Source organism: Coturnix japonica, chromosome 14, assembly GCF_054131305.1.
Source record: "Coturnix japonica strain WE chromosome 14, WE-NBRP24, whole genome shotgun sequence".
In the NCBI taxonomy this organism is placed as follows: Eukaryota; Metazoa; Chordata; class Aves; order Galliformes; family Phasianidae; genus Coturnix; species Coturnix japonica.
Window position 1 is genome coordinate 9,301,374 of NC_140676.1, and position 24,273 is coordinate 9,325,646.

Sequence of the window (24,273 nt, forward strand, 5' to 3'; positions counted from 1 at the left end):
GAGAGGTTAGACAAAGTACAAGTCTTCTGCCTTCGTGAAAAATAAAATACTGACCAACTGGTGGTTACGCTTTTCAGCACTACAAACCACAGCAAGTATGGATCCCTTTCCTTCTTGGCAGATGTTGTACAGTAAAACATAAAGATTTAGGCAAAACAGAAAACATCTGGATATGCAGATTATTCTTCACAGTTTAAACCTTGTAAGGAGAGAGCAGCAGTAGACTTGGGCAATGCTGTGGAATGTATTTTTGGAAGGGCTTTTTAAAGTTACAAGGCAGCTGTATATCATTGGAAGTAAAGAATGTAATTTATGTCGTTGCTGGCCATTCCTGTAGTCACATCAGCCAAGGTTTCCTAGAGTGACTGGAGATTTTACATGCCTTCGTTTTTTAATGCACAACTTGAGAAAAATAGAGGTTTTTGCCCAATAGTTTTAAAAATGACGTGCTGGTCAAGCTGCGTGTATCTGCAATAGCTACACACTGTTACGGCTCTAATCAGAAAGTCATTAGTGAGAACTAAGCTTCTAAGAAAGGAGGTATTTCTTAAGAAATATCCGTGATGGGATAAGACTGTAAAGAACAAACAAATAATTTATTTGGTTTTTGCAATGAATATAATAAAAACCAGTTGCAATCTTTTAAAAGATAGCAGTTAGGAATCATTTTTCACACATGGCGCTCTGCTGTGGCACGCAGCGATGCCATCTCAGTAGCCATGGGCACTTCTGTTGGTAAGTCAGAAATCTGATGTAACACGGGCACACACATTACTTTTTTCTTCACTCTTTGTATTTTTGTCCATGGAACTGAAAGGCTCTGATTAATTTCAGTTGAATTTAGTGAAATCCTGACTGCACGCTCCTTTCCTTTTGGTGGCTATGGCAGTGCTGCTGCCTACAAGCCAGTGGCACGATACCCACATGAGGCTGCCGAGCTGTGGAAGCACAGAGCTCAGCACAAGTGAGAAACAGAATTTCCATCCCTGTACTGGGATTCGTTCTGCTATACGTTACTGCAGGCATCAGTACTAGCTTACTTGATGCAGCGCAGGTAGCAGCATGCTGTAGTGTAGAACTTGTTAGTTTATACCTGTTAGAACACCTTAGTGAAGGTACCTGATGTGGCTGGTTACCTCTGCAGAGCTCAGCTGTCCAGTGTTACTGACCAAGAAATCAATACTGGGAAGTTACTGTAACTAACAATAACACAGAGGTTAATTCATAAAGCTTTTCCTCTGTCAGTGGAGTCACAGAATAGGCTGCTTGTCTTCACCTGACTATGGAGACGGCCTCCTTGAGTAGCTGGGACAGCCATGCTGCAGTCACCTCACTAACCCAGGGACTGTCGGAGCTTTATTCTGTTCTGTGCCCGCTGTGCCATATAACAGACTGAATGTGGCCTGCGCCTTGCATACAGGAATGGCTGCCAAGAGAAGGAACAAAAATTATGTTGTTAAATTACTACCAGACTGTCCAATGGCTATCAGGACTTCTGTGTTTTATCACAAAACAGCATGTGCATCCCACATGCAAAACAATCTGTGAGTGTCCAAAAGTCTTGCATTTGGTTTTTAAGTTTGTGTTCTTTTGGCTTTCCGTCTTGTCTGCCAAATTAATGAGAGTAACCTGGTGTATTAAATAATCATCAGTATCATACTGTATCAATTTAGAAACCTGGTAAATGGGTATTACAACTTAATAAATGTGTGCGACTATAAAAGTAAGAATGCATATGGCAGGTTGCCTCTTTGGAAAATGTGTATTTTCATTACAAGCCAGACTAATGTATTAGTAATATATATATATATATACACATATATATATATATATACATTTTAAAAATTGATTGCTGCTAAGGAAGTGCTTTTGTAACCTTCATTTTTAAATGGTAAGGTGTTCCTTTTATTAATGATAATCTGAAGCAGATTCTGCTTTCTCAGAGATTTAGAGATTTGGAGTAAAGATACGATGCTTTTATAGTCTCTAATTCTGCACAACAGGGAAACAACATTCCTCGACCTCAGGCTTGCAAACACTTATGGCACACTACATTTCCCTTCTGGAATGGCAGTAACCTCTTAATGCTCCGTCTTATGGCAGCTTCCCAAACTCTGCATGCCCTTCTCTATGGAGAACAGGAACTGTGAAAGGTGAGCAGGAGTACAGAGGTGGCATCTCCAGGATCTGTGATGAAATGAATGAGAGCAGCAGCTGGGAGGTGGCTGTGGCAGTGGCAGGGATAAAGCAGCAGTGAGATGGCTTGACTGGGCAGCTGTTTATTCTCCTATGCCTCTGTTAAAGTGATTACCAACCACTGATTGCTTTTCACGGGCACTGAATTTAGATTAAAGTTAGCATAAGTTGTCTGTCCCATGATTAAACATACCAGAAAAAAAAAAAAAAAGAAAAAGGAATTAAGTGAAGTATGTCAATCCTTTTGTGCTGTTGCTGTGGTGTGGATGAAATACCATATCTAATGTGAGTGCTAAGTATTCATTTTTACTTTCTCTGTTAACACGCGATTATACCAGATTTTATTATCCACTGTAGAAGAGTCATGAAAATAATGGCCTGCTCCTTGGGGAGGAGTAAAGAGAGAAGAGAAGGGGCAAATGGCAGGGAATATATTTTGGAGTAGAGAGGTCTTGTTTTGCTGCGGCCCAACCGAGTTTGGGAATGCAGTAAATGAGGCTGGGGCAGGGATGGAGGCTGAATGATGTGAAGGCTCAGCTGAAGCTGTGTCAGCCACTGCATTGACTGCCATCATTTAAATGGCCATCCACTTTCCAACCTACCTGGTGCCGTAGATAAAATACCAAAATACCTTGTCAAGTAAAAAGGAAAAAATGCAGCAGCATTTAACAATATGCCATTACGATTTCAAAGCAACCTAACAGTTAACTTATGATCTAGAAGTCCCATGGTGGCAGTTCTTAAATGGTTAAGTAACATTTGAAAAGTGAGAGGGTTGAAATAAAGAAACTAAGATGATGCTTAAAGAAAACCAGTTATGACTTCTACAACTTACAAAAAAATAGCTAACACATTCTAACATAACACTTGTGATGATGAATCAGTCCAAAAGCAAAGTCTGTAATAAAGCCATAAACTGAAGCTTTCATCTGAAAGTATTACACAGATGTCAGTAGGGAAACAATTGACCATGTAATGTCCCTGCAGGAGATTAATTCTGTAATAAGAGACAAGAATACTTTCATTTTAAAATCGGAATAGCCAACAATGTCATCTTTTCTCATCATTTCAAACAATATTCTCAACAAGGGATTACTCTTCCTTGTGGTCAGAACTTACAGGCAGATGTCTACCAGCCGATCCAGTTCGGGACAGCTGCATTCATACATTTCCTTGCAGCTGATATAGCTCTGGTTCATTAAGTCTCCCAGCAGCTGGATTGCATTGTCAGGTGTTTCGCTGCATATCTTCTTAAATTCCAGCACTCTGGCAGCTTCGCTGTACACATGCTTTGCACGCTGGTATAACTTGAAGGTGGAAACTAAACAAAATGAAAATATGAAATACCGCAGTTATAAATTTTCACTAGAAAAGGAATAATGAAATATAAAAACACAGTAAAAGAATTATTTCTAGTAATTAATATTTCATATTTGAACACTCTAGGCTGAAACTCTGCCAAAAACTGCTGCCAAAACCTCACCCACATCTTTAAAAGCCCAAATAAAGCGGTATTTAGCTTTCATCCGAATACAACGTGCACATTCTTCCAGCTTTATAACTTCATGCACGTATCAGAAGGAGCATCATTTAAAAATCTGAGATCCAAACTGTAGAGGTGTTGACCCAGGAGCACTGGAGGGTGCCTGGTGCCCTGCAGGCTGCCTGCACCTGCTGGACATTGTGAGCAACCGCTCCAGGCCTGACCTGCATCCATTCCTTCAGTGTGCAGATAGATTGATTTTAAACTGAGAGTAATTAAAATGACATTATTCGTTCTTCCTGGTGCCTGGGTAAGGAAGTCCTCTCTAATTTCCACAGTGCAGGCTCACCTTGACTGCAAATAATGCTGCCTTCATGGTACACTGAAGGAAGCAGGTGCTTTCAGTTTGATTTTAAGGGTTTATTTTTGGTATGCTACCATCCAGTGTCAGTGCTGCTTGCATAGACATGAAAAGAGAAGCCCAAACAAGTCCCTCTTAGCACTGACCAACTAAGATCAAAGGCTGGTGCACAGACTTGGGCTAACATTTTGTAATCATGCTGTGAAAATAGAGCAGTTCCTCTGGGACGGGTGGGAAGGAGCTCAAACCTATGTGGCTGTTCGGGCAGGGACCCCTGCCAAGCCTGGACTGTGGAGCGCAGCAAAGGGAATGTCTGTGGTTAAAAGCCCATCGAACTACTGTGACTTACAGGAGGGATAGGCTGTTGTAGGTCATTATTTTTCCTCACCCAGAACATTTCTGTTTGTTTGAATGCCATGGACTTGTATCTGCTATTGAAGAAGTATTACAGAAGCACGTATGACAACTGTTGATAAAATCGGTTTACTTGAGCTTTTTATGTTGTAAATAGTAGATAAGTGAACGTGAATCTTTACTTGGAACACCTGCTGTACTCAGAGTATCCCTCAGTTTGGTTCTACATCTCAGTTCTCCTCCAGATCGAGGACCTTTCCCTGCTATCGGCTTCTGGTGCCTCTCACTTTTTAAGATGGCTGATGAAACACCCCAATGGAGATAAAAGGGCAAACACAGACAGACAAGCCCTGGATGTGGAACTTGCCTTCTGACCCAGACACGTGCAGTTCCTGTTGGGCTGCTCTGTGGAGTCAAATTCCAGAACCACTTCAGTGATTCTGGCAGTCAGTGTTTGCAGTTGTACATTCAAGTCTTCCCTGATAGACTGGAAAGAAAATTCTGTCCAGTGTGAAGACTCTCATACGTGCTACCCAGATTGCATCCCTTATGAACTTAACAGTGTCTGCACCATCTCTTTTTATCTTTCCAGAATAAGTGCGAATCACAAATGTAAATGCTGAAAATACAATGCTGAGAGGGACATAAATAGTCTAAAATGATAGAGAAATATTGAACACAGGAGTTCTCTGCTGCTGGTGGTAATGCTTCCAGTGCTGTGTATGTTGTGATGTAATACAGCCTGAGACGCGCTCTGACGCTGCCTTCTGAGCAGCCCTTCCGCCTGCATTTCACATTAGAAATGACAAAGTTGGGTGCCCCACAGAAACATCTTGTGAGTTTCACAGGGGAAAAGTGTGTTCTTTTTTCCTGCTCAGAGGCGTTTTTCACTCCACTGTTTTGTTACTGCTAGAGTTACTTGTGCTGTGTTCTGTGGGGCAAAGCTTTGGTGTTTGTTATGTTAGAGAAAGGCTGCTTGGTGTTTTTTAAGGATGGTGCCTCTTTAAATATGCTTTTCTTATAAGCCATTGTTTTAGAGCAAGGAGATTTCTAAATGTGCATTCATTTAGGGAATATCTAAAGTTGCGTGAGAGATTGCCATAGCTCACACTCTCTTGTAAATCACCATTGAACAGTAGTAACCCAAAGAATGAACTGAAAACATGTCTGTTTTCAATTGTAAGGCAAGAGACTTGCCAAAGGCTGTGATTGATTCAGAGACCACCCTTTGGTAGAGCAATGTTCTACTGGCCAGATTACCTTTAAAATCTCTGTGGCTGTGTTGTGCTGGTCGTGTTACGAATGGGAGCCGCAGTGGCACGGTGTGCTGGTGGAGTGCTGGAGCTCTGAGCTGCGCCCTGGGCAGCAGCGCTCACTTGGGGGAGAGTCAGTGGGTGTAGGGGAGAAGTCGCTGCCTCGACGCTGGCTTTCTGTCAGTGTGAATGCAATGCTGGCAGGCGGTTCTCAAAAGAGAAAGAGTGGCTGTGTGCTATTTTCAGACTTGTCCTTTGTGGATATTTACAGGATTAGCATTGGGTAGAGTCTGCTATCGTTATGTTAGCGTTGGTTGTTTACAGACGGCGCTTTATTTCAGCAAGCAATGTTTGTGTTTGGAACAGGTCTAGAATCACTTGCTCTTCTCTCTGGAATACTTGCTGTTCAGGTAGAATATTCTTCAGGACAGCAAAGTTCTCTGCAAGTCCTATTCTAAAGCAATGAAACGATTCGCATACTTTCAGCTATCAACACCAAATGCTTCTGGTAATAGAGAAACTCTGGATCTCTTCTGTTTGGATGGGCAGTCCAACAAACCATCTCCATATAATAAAAGATAGCAGAGCACACATTATTTCCAGAAACTGCATCTAAATTCGAACCTTCTTGCTTACATCGCCGCCTGTATATCAGATCCACCTAAGTGAGATCTGAATTGATAGTCTGTGCCAAGGAGCTGTGAAACACAGGATTCTAGAAGGGTGCAGGAGCTGATCAAAATCTGTGTGCTTCATGGGAAAACAACCATATCTTTTACAATTAAAAGAGAGAGATTTCCTAAGCCACATTTTGTCACGGTTAAAAGAAAACTTAAGTGTGCACAACTGGTTAGTTTATATCTGAGGTAGGGCTGCAGGGCTCTGAAAGAATTGAAACTGAAGCCCTCAAAGTAAAGCATGCAGCATTACACAGGGACTGGGTTATAAGCTCTCGCCCTCTTGGGCTCAGAGCACAGCAAAAAAGCAGGGCTTAGGGAACTAGTGCCAGATCCTTAGAGGCATTTGGGTCCTTAAATCTAGTATTGTTTATGGAAATCAGGTACTTAACCTAACTGAAAATGCACATATGTTTTCCTAATACAGTAAAGTATAACGGCCTGGGTTCTCCCACTTGATTTCCAAACGAGGTGTGCAGAGATCTTCAGCTCGCTCTCCTAACAGTGGAAGGGCAGCCTGCAGAACTGCATGAGGCCTGAATTGCCCTCTGATACCCATTTCTCTGGTGACTGGAGAGGAATGTAAAATCCCTGCTGCAGTGACATTATGGCACACTGGCACAAGAGCAGTTGCCCAGCACACGCCCAGAATAATGCTTCTCCCATAAAAGGACCCAATTCTAATGTTCTATTTGTTTAAAATGATGTAGCACCATTTGCACTGATAGAGATTTGTATCAGTTAAGGATCCAGCCTCTGACCAGAACCATCCTGCCAAAAGCTGTTTGTTGAAAATCACCACGTATTTTCTCTGCTTCTTTCTGTGCCACTTACTGCCATGCAAGAGGGAGCTGTTTGATTTTAGACCTGGCCATGCTGGCACGATCAGAATCTTGGGGTCTTTTTTGTCTTTCAGAAGAAAAAATATAGAGATTGTGATTTATTTTGTACGATATCAGATGTGCACTGGTAAAAAAAACTTCTTGTGGACTGAAGTGAAGGTGAGCTGTGCTTTTTATGGATTGCAACACATATAGATCAGGAAAAAGAAACACAAGAAGTCAAAATGAGACCAATTTTGAAGTTTTTAGTACATTTCACCCGCAGTCAGGCTGTCACTAACCCACCTTCAGCTCATCGCTCCACTAACTGCATTTCTGCAGGTCCTCAAGGAATCTCATCCACTGTAACTGCTTCATGTTACCCCTCCACTTCTGCTTCTCAGAGAATGTCAGAACTCTTGCTGACCCTCTGTGCACTCTGTGCACCCTCACTCTGCTCCTCCACAGAGCAGTTGTGCGGTACCACCTATGAGCGGCTCGATCCAGTTCCCTTACAGCCACTAACTGCCCTAGAAAGAAGCAGTAACATTTTCCAGTGCGCTAACGTTTCACACTGCAGCGAGAACCCTGACATTTGTTAAGACCCAACTGACTAACGTTAATGGAAGTTTGTCCAAAATCCATATAAAGTATGCTAAAACAAACAAAAATCCTGGGCTATTTGTCCCAAACAAATGTTAGTTAAATGTAAGAGAAAAGTTTACTGTGTGTTTGCAACTGCGTCGTCATATTTTTTGTTTTAACTTACTGAAAACTGTGTAAACCTGTACTCTCCTCTTAGATGGAATTTTTGCTTTATAATTAAACACTGTGGCTTCCCAGCAACTCACATTATTTGCTGTAACTTCAACTTCAGCAGATTCCTTTCTTTAGGGGCTTCCTGTACAATTCTGTCTGACCTTTAGCAAAAGACCAGCCTCTTCAGGCTGTGTATTTTTTTCTAGCTGCTTTGGCAGCTTCTTACAATCTGCTTCACTGTAGATTAATGAGCTACACATGGCTGATGGAACTGTTAGAAATTTACAACAGGGAAAATTCACCAATGCAAAATCATGTAGGGGACAGTTTCTACCAGCATTACCCACGTGGAATAGTACCTCTCTCTGTTAGGCATCCTGCTGATTGAACATGAAGAGGGTGAAGGTTTCTGGCTCATAATGTATATAAGAAAATGCTGCCAGATGGCTTTAATTTGAGCCAGATTTGAACCCCCTCCTCAAAGTGGGGAACAGTTATTCTGCTGGGACTGCTCAAATAACTGCTTGTAATCTGGCTCTCTGAAAATAAACCAAGGGACCAGTCATCGCTGGGTTCAGTGACCCACAGAGCAGACACCTGCTCTGAGAGAACAGGAACTGCCAGCTTAAGGTAATTCTCCAGGGAAATGTGAGCCTTAGCAAAACTGTTGCAACTAACCTACAACATCCAGTGCCTAAGCCTGACCTGTGGCCCACCCAAAATGTCTGCTTCTACCTGTACCTGTATGGCAGCTGGAGCAGCCACATGCTAGGGCTCATCCCAAGTAATCCACATCCTTATGGAAGGAGAACGGTATGTGCTCTATTTCCTCCATGACGTGGATGAGGATGAAGCTGTCACCCCAACCCCCAAGCTAGGAAGTGCTCTGAGGTGCACCAGCATGGAGGTAACTTCTGCTATTGTAAGACAAGGACACTCCACCGATGCACATGACAGAGCTTTACGTATCGCTGATCTGTGTCCACCTTCACATAAAGCTGTGTGTTATTTTCTGCACAAAGAGAGTAAAAATTGTTCTTGCACTGAGATCACCATTAATACACATGACTTGGCAGTGGGAATGAAATGCTATTCAAACAGCACTCATTGCAACTACAGAAAAGGTTCAGATCCATTGTCTTCCCAGGGGACAAACAAGAGGGCAGTTACACAGCCAAATCTTGATGGTAAACAGATACCTGTTACTCCAATGATGATTTCATTCCCAGGTCTAAATATCAAAATTAGATTATAATTTTATTTGCGAAAAGGAATAAAATATTTTAAAAATAAGTCATCTAAGAAGGAAAAAACATCTTATAGTTAAGGGAATACATTATTTTACAGGCAACTATTCTCTTGTGGTGAGGCTTATAAATACTTCACGTCCCACAATAACCACACACTAAATGTTCTGTGAAGCCTTCGACTCCAAGACAAAATTATGGTATTGCGTACCTTCGAATGTTAAATATATTATTGGTTCTAGAGATGTTCAGAAGCCACAAGTGCAATCCATGTGTAAACATTTGGAAGGGGGATTTAAACTCAGGATTGTGAGTTGGCCATGGAACAGCTGTGTGAGGCTTTATAGAGGCTTTGTGCAGCACCTGTATCTCTCCAAACCTGGGGAACAAGTGGGCTGTGCAGTGAGACACCGCAGGAATCCTCGAGTACCTGCCTATAAAAGAGATTAGAAGTTGTTGTGCATCCAGCCACAGCTCAAGACTTGCCCAAAGCCTGTCCATGTAATTCTTCTTTGGGACCTGGAGTTTTTCTTTGGTCAGCCTTACATACATGCAGAACTACGGGCAAGCACACAGTGTCATCACTGGAGGAGCAGGCGAGGGAAAGCTGACTTCAGGCTAAAATAACAGACGTAGCGCTTTCATATCCTTAAGCAGTAGGTACAGAGTGTGTACAAGATGTTAACTCTGGGCTTTGAATAATACAAACGAATTAAAATTACTGACTGATTTATATTCAGGCACAGACAAAACCTACAATCCAGTAAATGACCTACCTGGTGTTTCTTATGCAAATATTTTGCACTTCACATTGTAGTATTGTAACAGGAAAGATAATGCAACCTTTACAAAGGAAGGAAGGTACCTTTAACTCTGTTCATGTTGAGCAAAAGTTCAACCATATACTGAAATGCTCTGCAGAAATGACGTACTTTATTGGTAGGGTTTCTCACATGAAGAAGTGACACTTTGTTGTTAAGGTATAGTGGGAAAGTGGCAGGGAGGTAAGAAAAGCATTTTTGTCAAACACCCCCTAGTTTTCCAGAGCCAACATAAAGTGCAGTTTGTCTGGTGTGTTAACAAAGAACACAACAGTGGAATTAGATTCTTTCTTTCTGTGTCTGTCTTGTTTCTTTTTTGTATATAGTTTTACAGAAATCTCTAATTTTATACTGTACATGCAAAGAGACTTGCAGCATAACCCATTGTAATTGGCCTTATCAAATGAAATCATGGCCATACAAGTTTAAGAGATTCCATTCAGCAAACATCTGCAAACACTATTCAGAGCTGCAGTATAACATTTCCTTCAGTTTCTTCTGTAGCTTTTCTGTTTCAGCTTTTTCTCCAGACCTTTTTTTTCTGAAGGGGTGTGGAAAAACACAATCTGTAAGAAACAACTCAGTTCAACAGAACTGTAAAATTATGTTTTATAAACCAGGTATATGGATTATAAACATCTTTGTGAGTCTTGTACACCTTCATAAAGGGCAGAGGTAGGGGACAGCACAGTGCACTCAGAACTTTGTAGTTCCCCTTGCAAATGTTCCTGAGTGCACGTACATAGATCGCTCTGTTCTTGTACGTACAGCACAGAGTTAACAGAGCTCCTCCTATGAAGGTAACAAGCTGGGTTAAGACACCATATTCCACGCTGGTACCCCTCTGGCAATGTAATTGGACACTAAGATAATTTTATGCTCTCTGATATCACTGGCTCGCAAAAAAGGTTATAGGTTCAGGACCTGGTCCCTGGTCAATGTATAACATTTACAGTTGTTCCAGATGTGCATATTTTTAAATGTATGCATCAGTATGTATATATATGTTACTGATTTACATGCAACAAATATAAACCTCGCTGAAACCAGTCTGGGCAAGGATATAATTTGGCTGTGGAAAACAGTAGAGGCATTAAAGCCACAGAGTGGAAACAAAGAAATATGGGTTATTTAAAATTCATAAAGCAAGATTCTAATCTCAATTGGAAATGACTGTGAATGTCAATTAATTATTTCATAAGAGCTCTATTATTAAGTACCATTAGCAACCCTACTATATACATCTAAGGCAATTCTTTCCTTTAGAAAGGAGTCCAGAGAGAGCAAACAGGACTTATTTAATTGATGCTGTACCCAGCCAAACTGTCCGGTTTTGTTAGAGATTCGGCTTAAAAAGGAAGCCTAACTTGAGACTTCTCTTCAATCTATCTAGAGATGACTCTAAACTAGTACAGACTAATCTATAATCTGCTACTTCTTCTACTGTACAGCCATTCTGCTATTTAGATTCTCAAGATTCTGGAGAAGTATTCTGGTGAGTCTTGTGCACCACTTATTAATAAAGAGCTATTTTATATAACACAAGCACTGTAAAGTGAAAAACAGTATTTCATATACGCTTACCATTTTGTGTGTTTTGACTCAGGATCTGAGAGCGGAGCTCCTCCAGGCTAATTCCCAGGCATTTACAAATTTCCTCTGTGCTGTAAGGCTCCGGATGTAATACCTCCTCGACAATGGTCAGCATTTCCTCTAGGCTGACTCCTAGGCTGGCCTGCACATCTTGGAGTCTCAGCATTTTTTTCCAGTCCAAACTTTTTGACTTTGCGAGAATCTGAAATTTAAAAAATAAGTCAGGTTGTGCTTCCCAGGTTAAAACTAACACCAAATTTCTCCATCAGCAGCTTCAAGACCCACGTGCTCTTTTCACTTATTAACTGGGAGTTATCCATATCCATTTCCTATCCGTGTACAGCAGGTCTGTGAATGAGACATTGTGTGATATCAATTCAGCCATTCCTCCTTTTCTGTGGATGTCATTACTTCAAACAATTATTAATATTTCAAAGCCACATTCAGACTATTGCTTATACAATGCTACAGCACTGTAACACTGCAGGTCCCCAAGGAGTCTGTTTCTATCCTGGTATAATTTATTCTAGCATTGAAAACTAAGATGCTCCTAGAGTTGAACTCAAGGAAGACACAACAATCTGTTCTCATAATAGCCCTAAAAACATAATATATATATTTGTGCTAAAGAATTAACAATAGTCCTTCCCATACTGCAGTGTTCAAAGTAAATTTAAATAAGTACATTTTTTAAACATAGAAATTTTGAGCCCTACAAGAAGGTTATGATGTGTTAGTTGGAACCTGTTCCATTCCTATGTGATTGCCATTGTGCTAACTAGTCATAGGTACGCTTGTTTTTCCCACTCCACATAACGAGGTCATGTATAATGTATCTTTCTGACTTCTTGGCAGTTGAAGGTAGTTACTTTAATGCACTGGAATCCTAAAAGGAAATACGTCAAAGAGGTTTTTCTTTAGAAAGTTGCGGCATGCGATGATGTTCCCCTGTGTCTAATGAAAAAAGCTGAGTAAAACAACTTGCCTCATATTTTCATGAGGTGGAACATTCTTAACATTATTAATGTTCAAATCATGTTAAGTGGTCGCTGTGGGAGCTTGTTGATACAACACCCCAATTTCAACAAATCACTACCGAGATGGATTAGCAGGAAAGTGCCAGTATCATTTGACTGCATTCGCTGCCTCTAATTCTTCACCATTTTAATTGGGATTTAGGCTCTGTGTGTACCAGATCGGGCTGAATATTTGCAGAGAGTTTAAAGCATTGCAGCAAAATCAGAGAATGGAATCCTTTTCCCACTCAAATCCATGTTAAAACTCTTCATCAGCAGAGCCCAAACTTCACCCAGTGTGTCTTGTTATTCATTTCAATAAACAGTGGGTTTGAGTAAGATTGGTTTGAAATCATTTAGGTCTCAGTCCAGCAAAGCAATTTAGCATGTGTGTAACTTCCTGTATTAAAAATATCAGGGGATTCACATACATGCCTGAAAAGTATCTACATTGCTTTGTCTGAAGTTGGAGCATGAGGTGGTTGTTTAAGCAGATCTACTGCCCAGCTATCTGCTATAGATTCTCACCCTCCTGCTCCCCTCCAGCAGTACTGTTGCAGGAGCTTTTCCAGTTTTGCTTTATTATGGTACATAAAAGTTAACTACTTTTGGTGCCATCTAGTGACTTGCTAAGATTTATGTGAAGCTTAACAGGGCAGGACAAAATCCAATCAAAATCCTACTCATATGACTCTGACGCCATTTAAAACAGTTTTGTGTTCAGTGGTAGAGAAAGAAGCAGCAGTGTGTAGTGACTAATGCAGAAATCAAGGTGGGACAATTTGTTGTGAAAGATTGATTGTTTCTGGCCTACTTTTAAAGACACCGAGCATCTAGAACTCTATAGCCTCAGCATTACAGCATCTTAGCTTACTTATGGATCAGTTACAATAACAATTATTGCTTCAGTTATTTTATTTACATATTTGGTAAATCCTGTGTTGGTGTGTGTTTATGATAAGACTTTAACAGCATTTCAAGGTACTAAATGAATGGATTTTTTCCCCTAATAACTGTAACCCTGACGTTCAGCATCCCCTGAACTTTATTATCAGAAGTTAAACAGAAGAATTCAGAAAAAATAATATAACATTCTACAAGGCAACAAAAATCTTTCTACTTGTAAAATAAATAATCCAGTTAGCTGTAATCTTTGTCCCATGTTCTTTTGCATCTACTGTCATTTCTGTTCTTCATTGGAGATGCTGCAGTTTAGAAGAGCTACCTACACTGAGTTGTACAGGTAAAACTTTCCAAATGGAAGCTGACCCCCTCAGCTCTGTGAGCGGGACCTGCTGGGAGAAGTTGCTTATAACAATGTTTCAACTATAACAGCCTTGGAAAAGATGTTACAGGCAAAGAAATGTTTTTGCTTTGTTTTGTTTTGAACAAATATCGAACTGCAGCAGCTCAAACTGTAATGGACACAGAACAGAGATGGGAATGGTCCCATCTATTATATAGAGAAAAGTAAACCCAGTACCGATCCCACAATTGGATATTTTCTTGCTGATCTCTGACTAGATGGATTAAAGATGTGGACAGCATCCAGCTGGCTCTGAACTGTCAGGATACAGCATCTGTAGTCGTTATTGTCTTTTATTGTTCAACACAGGCACACTGGAGCACTGTACTAACTAAGAGAATGATGGGACAAATATAAATGACTAGAATAAGTACAGGAATGCCTTGCCCTTATATAGCAACATCCCTTTCTTATACTTTACATTTCCGTAATACCATCTGAGTGTTTTTCCACATTTAACAAACATGAGCTGATTAAGTACATGGCATCCTAGTTGCAGAAATTCTTGGCTCCACTCTAGCTGAGACTGAAGTGAACCACACACTGTGAATATGGGGATTGCAGAGCATGCATTAATGCTCAGTCATCCTGCAGTATGTACTGCACAAGTGCTCTGATACACAACGAACAAGTTAATTTCCTGTAGAACTGAGGGTGTTCTGAGGAACAGACATGACTTTAAACATACTGTTTAATGGTGCAAAGGAAAGCAGTGAGAGACTACAACAAAAATAAGAAAAGACAACGTGCCCCAGAACAAATGACGTAAGCAAATGAATAATGGTCTAGAAGGGAAAGGTGCAGAACCTGAGAAGGACAGGTTGGGATGCTCAGGAGCTTACTGTACAACAGGTTGATATCAAAATATTCTGCACTAGTGACAGCAGAAATAGATGGTGTTGGCATCTTTATTTACAGCGAGCTTTCTGCAAACAATTAAGAAATATTAGAATGGCCAATAGAAAAATGCCCATCCTCAAAAAACCCAATGAGAATTTCTTGTAAAGCACAACTGTGAATGTTATTTCATATTTCCGTTAGCTTAACGGTGCATAAAAGACTTCCCTGCTTCCACTTACATACCTGCCCTCCTTCACCCCACTGTGACCTCTTCCTAAAGACAGTCTTTTCCTGACTCAAAATATTTTTGCAGCATGTGCAACTTTCCATCTGGGCAGCATATGTTTTCAAATAGACAGGTGTATGTTGTTAGTCTACTTAAAATCATGGATGTGCTATAGGTACCTATTTAAAGGCTGCATCATAGCAGTAGTATAAAAAAAATAAAATCCTTCCTTGCCATCATTTTATTAAACAGACTCAATAATTTAAAGCAGTTTAGAAAACTGTGATTTGATTCGCAAAAAGTGGCATAGAGAACAATACCTTAAAAGGTCTTCCAACTTAACGCACTTACTGTTACAGTTTGCCTTTCAAAACATATCATCTCCAAAGGCTCTTTGTGTCTTATGCATAATAATTTCCAAAATAAACTCTTCCTAAAAGATCTAGTCAATCAGCCTAAATCCAGCGTGTTACATCCGTAACATGGAGAGGTCCTTAACTCCATTTTTCTAAAGGCATAGGAATCTTTATATTAACTTCAATGACAACAACTTAAACTGCACTCACTGGTGCTATCATTTCTACCATATCTAACACGCACCTAAAATGTAGCTATTCTTCATACTTGAGTTGAAATCCTATTTTAAAAGCCTCCCATTTTACTTCCCTCCTGTAAAAATATCCCAACCATCATATTTTACATCACATTTTGTCAGTATATTTTAATCTATTCAACAATTTTGTTTTATTATTTAACAGTAACTGCAGTATTTTCTTTCATAGAACGTTGCTAGAAGTACCTGTTTGTTTAGATTGAGTACTGGAGCCAAACCTGTATTCTGGCCAAATGTTTTGTGACAAGGAGTTCCACGCTGTACTTTATAAACTTTATCTGCGCTATATGACCCAGTTTTGTTTCTTTAATGCAGCACTCCATGTGGGTTATAGCTGCAGTGAATCTTTACGCTTACTCCTCATTTAACTTAATAGAAGATCCACTGTATTTTTCTAAAAGACTCAGACCCTCCATCCTCATATTCCCAAATGGATGGTGTATAAAATCCACAATTAAAGAAGAACTTAGACTTGTCATGTTCAGAATCCATATATTTTAAAGAGAATTGCAAACTGTAAACAGGCAGTTCAACCTAAATGCTGGGTTTTCATTCAGGCCTGTTTTTAAATTTTACACTAACGTGCTGCTGCTATTCAGTATTTCCAATATTACTTCCAGGCCTCCAACTAGTAGCTTTGATGTCTTCCAAATCCTCGAAAATACACATCTATTGCCATATATACAAGTAAACATGTGACCACACTGGTTGCTTTCCATTATTTGTCATTATTCAGCTTTAATTAGAAACAGTCTATCTCATTAACTCGGAGTATTTTTTGCTGAAAAATAGCCATATTTCCTCTATTCAAATATAACACAAAATAAATTAAATAGAATTAAAATCACATAATCTTCTATATAAGGGCACAGCCCCTGCACTTCCATTAAACTCGTCGGGAGTTGTTTCTGCAGAGATGGAAGTGTCTGGTGCTGGAAAGAAAAAATGCTACTTAACACAGCACCTAACCAGGTGTTAAAGTAAAGATATGATTGGTCAGAAGTGGAGAAAAGCACATATTTAGATGAAGGTTTCATTAGAGTTTGACATAAGCCATACGTTACCTTTGTAGCCAGACGACACTCCATTACCCTAATATTGTAATGAGAAGTTGCTGCTTTATTCATTTCAACACAACTGTTAGCAATAACAAACGCTGCTCCGCTTGGAAGTCTAACATCAGTTGCCCTCAGAGGACTGAACTCTATCAACTTGGCCTATCGAAAGAAAAATGACTGGTTAGTTTTAATTTACTACTAGCTAACAGTGCACTTAGTTCTATAAATCAAATGCAAATTTGCATGTTTTTTCTCTTGGAAATCCAGGGACAGTTAATGAAGGAAACTGACATGAAACAGCAAGAAAAGAGATTTAACCTCATTGGCTGAGTTGCACATACATTTCAACCCCTTCCCTTGTAGCTGGATTTTAAAATGTTTCCATTAAGTCTTTGGGTTTTCTCAGCAGTTCACAGAACCCCACCCAACCTATTTTTCTTGCCTGTTTAAGACAACAGTTTTCCTTTGATCTACAGAAAAGTACCAGACCTGGCTGAAGCTAATGTGTGTGCTACTAGAAACAAGCAGCTTTACATTCCCTTCCCTCCACCAATATCTGTCTCCCCCTTATTTTTCTATTTTTCCACTAAATCAAGAAGATTTAGTTCACTGAGGTACAGCGCATTACCAAACTCAACAGGGTTGACTGGAGATGGTGGTCATGTTACACACCAGCAATCAGAGAAATGAAATAAAACTATATAAAAAAGTAGTTACCAACTTCTTTCTTCTAAGATAAGAGACTGTCTTGCCTCACAGATGCTCTACATAGGCCGTGCAAGATGTTCCCAACATTATGTGACCTTTTCATGGAATAAGCTAGGCATTCATTAATTAAATAATTCAGGATGTAATGTAATCAAGAGATTAAATTCACATCTGGTTTCTCATTAGGATAAGTTGTAAATCATGTGCCCTGCTTTCGCTGCTTAGTATGGACTGTAACTCTGCAAGCAAGGATGTCTTTACCGGTTTTGGCATTTTTCACCCCCAGAAAGTTCCTTGAGCAGCTACAGTGCTGAATAAACAATGACAAATCTGCTTGTACATTATGTACAGCATCTGTGTTACTCCCTGCCATTGAGATTCTGGACCACGTCACAAAATTACTGTCAAGGCAGACAAGCTTGCTTACATTTCAGTATAGCCTCGAAGAGCTGCTACGTTCAGAATATACCACTGAGCTGGTCCAGTCTCCTGTGTTTGACAGCAGCCTTAAATGGGTATTTAGAAGGAATATGAAAATACGACACATATAAAGCAATCTCTTTTTTTTTTTTTTTCTTTTCTTTTTTTCTGATGGATTTTTCCAGCTTCCCATAAGGAAAGGTTATGGCAGTTCTACTGGAAGATTCATCACATTTTGTTTAATAGCCACACATAGGCCAATGCTCTATTAGCACATCCATGAAGGTCCTTTTTGAACCCCTTTTAAACTTTTGTCTTCCAGAATGTATGGTATTTCTCAATTTAACAATGAATGCTTTGAAAGAACAACTTCCTTGTTTGTTTTTGAACAAGCTGCTTGTTAATGTCATTGTGTTTCTATTAGTTCTTTGGTTACGAAAAACAATGCATTCTCAATTTACCTTCTCTAGTCCATTCAGTATTTTACAGAGCTTCAAAACATCACCCTGCAAGACACTGTTTTTCCAAGGTGACGTTTTAAATTTTTCAGCCAGTGTTCCAAGTTTTCCAGTTCTAGTATAACTTCTTTGAGATGGGTGGCCAGAACTGCATTCATCTGCAGCTATACTGAAGCAAAGATGTTTTCTGTGTGGTTCACAGTTTCTCTTTTAATCTTTGTTTTGTTGACCACCACCAATGTACATCGGGAAAATTGCCCCTTACATGATCCTCTGTGTGAATGCCGGGAAAATATGCAGCTTCCTTCACTTTACTAAGAGCAGTATGAAGTGTGAAAGAAAGGTGTCGAGTAGGCACAGGTAATGTGAAATTGAAAAGAAAGATGTCATGATTGATTGCATCAAAAAAAAGCTCATTTTGTGAAAACTCATTCAAGATGCAGCATTAAGGCACAAAATCTGCACAGATAATAAAATTAATTTAAGTCAATTATGAGCAAAGTAAATGTTTCCCATAAAAGGCTACATTAATTTCAGTAAGCATATTTTGGCACATTTTGGATTTGAACACTCGTAATCCTGTTGCCTTCTGCAACGGTGGATGAACACCATTGTGAATTCAACAGCAGGCACTCGTGCATAACTTGGCAGGTCCTGCATATTGTGGCTAGTCCACCTTCTGTCACCACATCTGAGACAGCTAAATACCTTTTACAATAGAATTCAGCCAACCCTGGAATTAGCAGAACTGGGGAAAAAATCTCCATTGTCTTTCTAACTTGACCTGGCAAAACTTCCTAGAAATGTCTGGTTATAAAAAAGTTTCAAGAAAGCATTTTTGTAATAATTATCCCATTTGCACTGAATACAAGGCATACCGACTATTCAGATTTCATTACATGGGAAGTGTTCTAAGTTCAGTGATCAATTAGCTGAATAGTGTGGAACCTGGACCTCATGCATCTTTCCCTACATCTTTCCTCCTTCTCTCCACTTGTAATTTTTACCATCTTAGTCCTTCAAACTTTCATACTCAATTGTACACAAGATTATACATATCATTCCTATTTCATTTGCTGTGGTGCTTATCCGGCTTGCCAAGGTATTCCAGTTTCTTGTCTTTCTGCTAGGTACCTATGAAGACATTGTTGTTTACATTAATTAATGATAAACTGTTGGCTTAGATTACAGTCATTCACATACAGTTCCTTCTTCTGCCAGAAAAGAGATTGACTGGTCCATTCCTCCACCTTCTGTGCCAATGTAACGTTCACTCTTGGTGCAAATTTCTGCAAGTTCCACCTGAAAAAAACCCAAACGTTAAATGTAAACCTTCAGCCAACATTAATGATGATACTTTTGCACTGCTTGCACATAAACTAGAGAGAAAGTGAAGGAGATAATAACAACTCTGAGACCATTCTTACACACTGAGTAGTAGAAGCTGGTGTCAATCAGGATGCCACATGGCCTCTTTTTCCTTTTATTCCAAAGAAAAAGAGAATCAACTATGCAGCCTCCACTGGACCCCCCACAGGCAGCTTTTCATTGTAACTTTATTTAGATTCTTAACACTAGTAGCTGTCCTCACCCACCTTTCTCATTCACTTCACACTCCTCCATCCCAATAACTAATATTTTGTTGATTTATTAGTTGAATCCATATGTGCACTTATCTTGTTAGCTTACAGAATTATGGCAAATTACACTGTTTTAATGCACTGACTCAATAATCAGAAGTTATGGATTGAACCTAACTCAGAATCCCTTTCTCACTGTAAATACTCTAATCAGTGATGCTTGTCATTTCTCTTTGAGATACTGGGCTCCGCTTACATTGTTTATCTGACATAATTTGTAACTATATGTGATTCACATTCTTCTGTGACATTTTAGGCATATCTCTGTGCATTCTGATACCTGCAGTTCAGAGGATACCATGGGAGTGTGGAATATCACTATCATAACTGTCAAAAGTAATGATTTACAGGAAAGCTTTCAGCCATCAGGCCAAGACAAAACAGAACACCAGAGAAGCCGAGGAGAATAGTTGAATAACACAGACTTTTCATAATGAAGAAAGTCAAAAGGAAAGCACACACATCCCCATACCATGACCCCTACCTACCAGTTTGTTTTTCTAAGTGCAAGGTAACCAAAGGAAAGATGAGAAAAGAACTTCAAAATAAAGTTGCAGTCTGTTTCTCAGTCTGGTGGCAAAGTCAGATTCAGATTCCTCACTACAGATGAAGCATCGCACGACTTAAACAAGCTAAGCAGCAAGGCAGGGACATTAGCCAGTACAGAACTGTAAAAGGCAGCAGACAGAGGCAGTAAATCAGCATGCTAAGAGTGAGATACGTGCACCGTGTCTTCCTGCTGGCTCACTTAATTTCTGTAATGGCACCACAGACAAAGTTGTAAATGTGGTGCTTAGATCAGTGTAATCAGGCTGAGCTGCTTGCAAATGCAGTAACAACCATTTTACTCAGATCGCAATGCAGTTATGGCCAATAAACCTCAAGCTGATAAGCAAAAGTTATCAAAAGAGCATTTACAAATTACTCTAAAACTATGCAGGCTACAGATCTCTGAATCAAACATCAAGGGAGTTTGAGTCGTCATCAGACTCGTGCTGGTGTTTCTGTTTAAGCAGATCCCTTTATACAGGTGAAAACACCAAAGGGTTTGTTCACCTCATATGGATGCTGTACAGGGGAAAGGACCACTCATAAGAATAAGAACACTAGTGAGAGAACATGGAAGAGCAAAAATGCTCTTCTTTTCTATGCTGCCTTTCTTTTGTGTATTTTTAAATGAGCTGAAATAGAGATAATACTTTTTTTTCCTAACATACAAAAACATTACACATTTTAATTTTGTACTTTTTAGTGAAAATAATTTCCCTGTGCCTTTTATTGAAGATCAGGTTCATCAGCATTTGTTTTTCCTCTTGTCCCACATCCATAGCAAATAGTACCATTTCCAGTTTGAACCTTAGACCTCATAGTTCTCTCACCATCTGTCCCTGCTTCACTACAAGTTAGAAATAATTCTGCAATGGTAATGCATGTAATGCTGCTTTTTTTCTCCACTTAATGCTAAAATTCTCGGCAAGGTTCCACAGAAAGAAAGAACAAACCTTTACACAAAGCAGTCTCTGGATGAATTCCTTCTTACATGTGAAGGAGTGTCTGTTTATGAGCATCTGCTGCTGGGACATGGAAATGCAGGCATGTTTCAGACAGTTCTGCAGAACCTGTCTGAGAACAGAGCATTACCACATCCTTGACTTTTGCAGCCACTGGCAGGAGACATCAGACTGATGAATATTATTCACTGGCAGCACCAGAAACTTCTCCACGGCGGCTGAAAAAGCCCATACCAGCATACTGGCGATGTGCAATTAAACAGGAGGCATGGCTTTGCAAACCTGGCCTGAAGTACATCTCCTAAAGCACCGTCACTGTATATTCCACTCTTGGGCACAGCTGCTTTACCAGAAGTCAGAAATGGAGCATTTCAGCCTTCGCTTAGCCTGGCTGCATGTCATCTCCATATACAAATCCAAATTGGCTACCACTTGATTGCTCAAATCATTTAGAATTTATGAGCCTGGGTTTATTAAATAAATATCAGGAGAAGTCTCACAGAGGAGGAATGTTAACAATTAGGACAGTGCCACTCCCCTCTGTCCCTTTACATGGCCTGGTGAGCTGCGCCTGGTTAAGCGCTGGGCCTTGCTCCGGCTCAGCTCACCAGCCATCCAGCTGTGTACGCTGGGCTAACAGAGCTGTTTGAGCTTGAGCAACTTTTGTTTTGAAACTCAGCAAGGATTGGCAGGACCACCAAGTAGTAACTGGCAAGGGTTGAGAAGAACCCTCTCCACAAGACAGCCCAAGGCATCCCTGAAACATGATTTCGTTTCTAATTTAAACAGGCCCTTGCTGACACAGGCAGGCCTTCTAATACTAGGATGAGAAGCATGTGAATGGAGGGGAAAGCGTCATCTGTATATAAAACAGCTTCTACTCACTATTGAAACAAATGGCCAAATGTTTGCCTTTTTGCTAAAATGAATGAGAGGGCAAGGTTCAGAGGAACTGAATTGTAGCACTGGAAGCTAATACGAAGGCTAAATTGGAGAGTCTTGTGTACATACTTGATACTTGGAAAAGGATGGACTGAAATGCTGAACTGAACCTCAGGAAGTCTGGGCTTAATTTCTAGCTCCACATTAAGTTTCCTGCGATTCGGGGAAAGTTCCTTTAATTCATCATGGCTCCATTTCCTCCATAAAATGAGGAGTATCTTCCCTTTCTTGGTAATTAGCAATTATTACTTGGGATTTTTATAAATAAATAAATTTAAAAAAAAAAAAAAAAAAAAAAAAAGAGCATATCTTGGTATTTGGGTATTTGTGATCTCTGACTTAAGGCATCCACACTGAACTGCTCTAAGGAAGAAAAACGCCATAACCTTGCAGTGAGACGAACTTGTGCCTGTCTCGGAGCAATGCCTCCTTTCTGTTCAACTCATGACACCCAGACCTTGGGCAGGGGCTGTCTCAATCCTCTGTTATTCATCTCTCACTATAGGTAGGTCTCACCTGTAAGAATGCATTGTTTCTCAGATCCCAAATTTCACTGCACAATTTGACAAGATCCCAAGTGTGTGTCTGAGCAGTAGCTATGCACGCATGGCCTTCTTTCCACTGGCTGCATCACAGTCAACTTGGCATTCTCACAGCCAGGTCTGGGAGAACGCCCCCCAGGCTACACCACAGCACCACCGGCCAGGCAGTGCTTCAGAGGCAGCAGCCGCTCCCCAGTAGGGCTAAAAGTACAACTACATCACATCTAAAACAATTCTGTTCCTACTGAATTTTGCAGTGGAGGAATAGATGGTGATCAGGTGTTCTTGTAGAGCCAGGTAAAAGCAGACGTTTCTTCTTAATGAGGTACGACAAGGAATACTGTTGAAAGACTAAACCCCATCTGCACGCAGACCATACTGCCATCTCATGTATTCTGGTCTGTATGTGAGGTCACTTTCTGCTAACCACAAAATATAAATAGTTCTGTGCACCTAAGACTCAGGAGCATGATCTTCCCATCCCTAAAGCACTATTTCAAAAACACTAATAAATCCTAATTTAAGTCTTCATAGAATTGCACATACTTTACCTTAAAAGCATTCCTATAATTCCTGTTATCTTTGCTTTAGACACAGTACAGATATTTACATGATATATTCAAAGTCACGTGAAGCAGTCACAAAGCTGAAATAAGAATTCAAAAACCTCCCTACTTCCAGTACTGTGGCTTTTTTCTCTAAAGAATATGGTATCAGGGAGATGTCTGCTGGTTGGGCTTAAAATCTTTCTAAGGTGACGGCAGTGAAAAGTGGAACAAAAAGATACTGAAATCAAAGCACAGTTGGATCTGAATAGCAGCATTTCAACTAAAAACAAATGACTTAATTCATCAAATGAATCAAAAATTCCTTGTCCCAACTGTTCTGTGATCCATATGCTACTGCCCTCTGGATTTATTATTATTCTCCCAGGAAAGTTGTTCTAACAAGACAGGCTAGACCAGAACTTCATTTGTGAATAATATATATCATGTAGATAATAAATCCTAAGCTGTCACCTACACTATTTAACAATCAAAGCAATATATTTAACGTACCCTTCCTCTTTCCCTCCTAACCCCTAACGCTGGCCAAGAAGTATAACATAATGGTCCTGAGTTAGTAGCAGGTTTTCAGTTAGCTAAAACCAATTTAAGGCTTGTTTCAGAATAAATATATAGACAAATATATAAAAAACCACAGTGGATCAGACCAAATCCACATCTAGTTCAGTTTTTTGTATCCAAAAGTAGGCTCTTAGTACTGAGCAAAGGCCAAGTGTAGAAGACATTTCCCCAGTGCCCAATTTTTTGATAAACAGCTTCCTGAGCTGAACGTGAGGTCTGTGCTCTTAGTAACCACTGATGGATTCCTTATTTATGAACTTGTCCAGACTCTACTCTAACCCATCCAAAGTTTTCCCATGTG

At 40.0% G+C, this 24,273-nt stretch overlaps 2 protein-coding genes across 19 annotated transcripts in view; one reads left to right on the forward strand and one right to left on the reverse strand.

The window, feature by feature from the left end:
- FAM227B (family with sequence similarity 227 member B) overlaps positions 1 to 24,273 on the forward strand; it is a 121,187-nt gene that overhangs the window by 80,507 nt on the left and 16,407 nt on the right. The gene's annotated exons all lie outside the window — the stretch shown is intronic.
- GALK2 (galactokinase 2) overlaps positions 1 to 24,273 on the reverse strand; it is a 49,415-nt gene that overhangs the window by 5,558 nt on the left and 19,584 nt on the right. For 4 of the 12 annotated variants that reach the window (XM_085515453.1, XM_015872921.3, XM_085515459.1 and 1 more), the window contains 4 exons: positions 19,414 to 19,512; positions 16,631 to 16,783; positions 11,557 to 11,767; positions 3,316 to 3,517 (listed from right to left, as the gene is read on the reverse strand). In XM_085515453.1, coding sequence (XP_085371579.1) covers positions 3,316 to 3,517; positions 11,557 to 11,767; positions 16,631 to 16,783; positions 19,414 to 19,512 — 665 coding nt within the window. Of the gene's footprint in view, positions 1 to 1,276; positions 1,427 to 3,315; positions 3,518 to 8,894; positions 8,917 to 9,136; positions 9,586 to 10,062; positions 10,539 to 11,556; positions 11,768 to 16,630; positions 16,784 to 19,413; positions 19,513 to 20,338; positions 20,476 to 24,273 lie in introns of those variants that run through there. The other 8 variants (XR_014934344.1, XR_014934343.1, XR_014934345.1 and 5 more) reach the window with 6 other exon arrangements.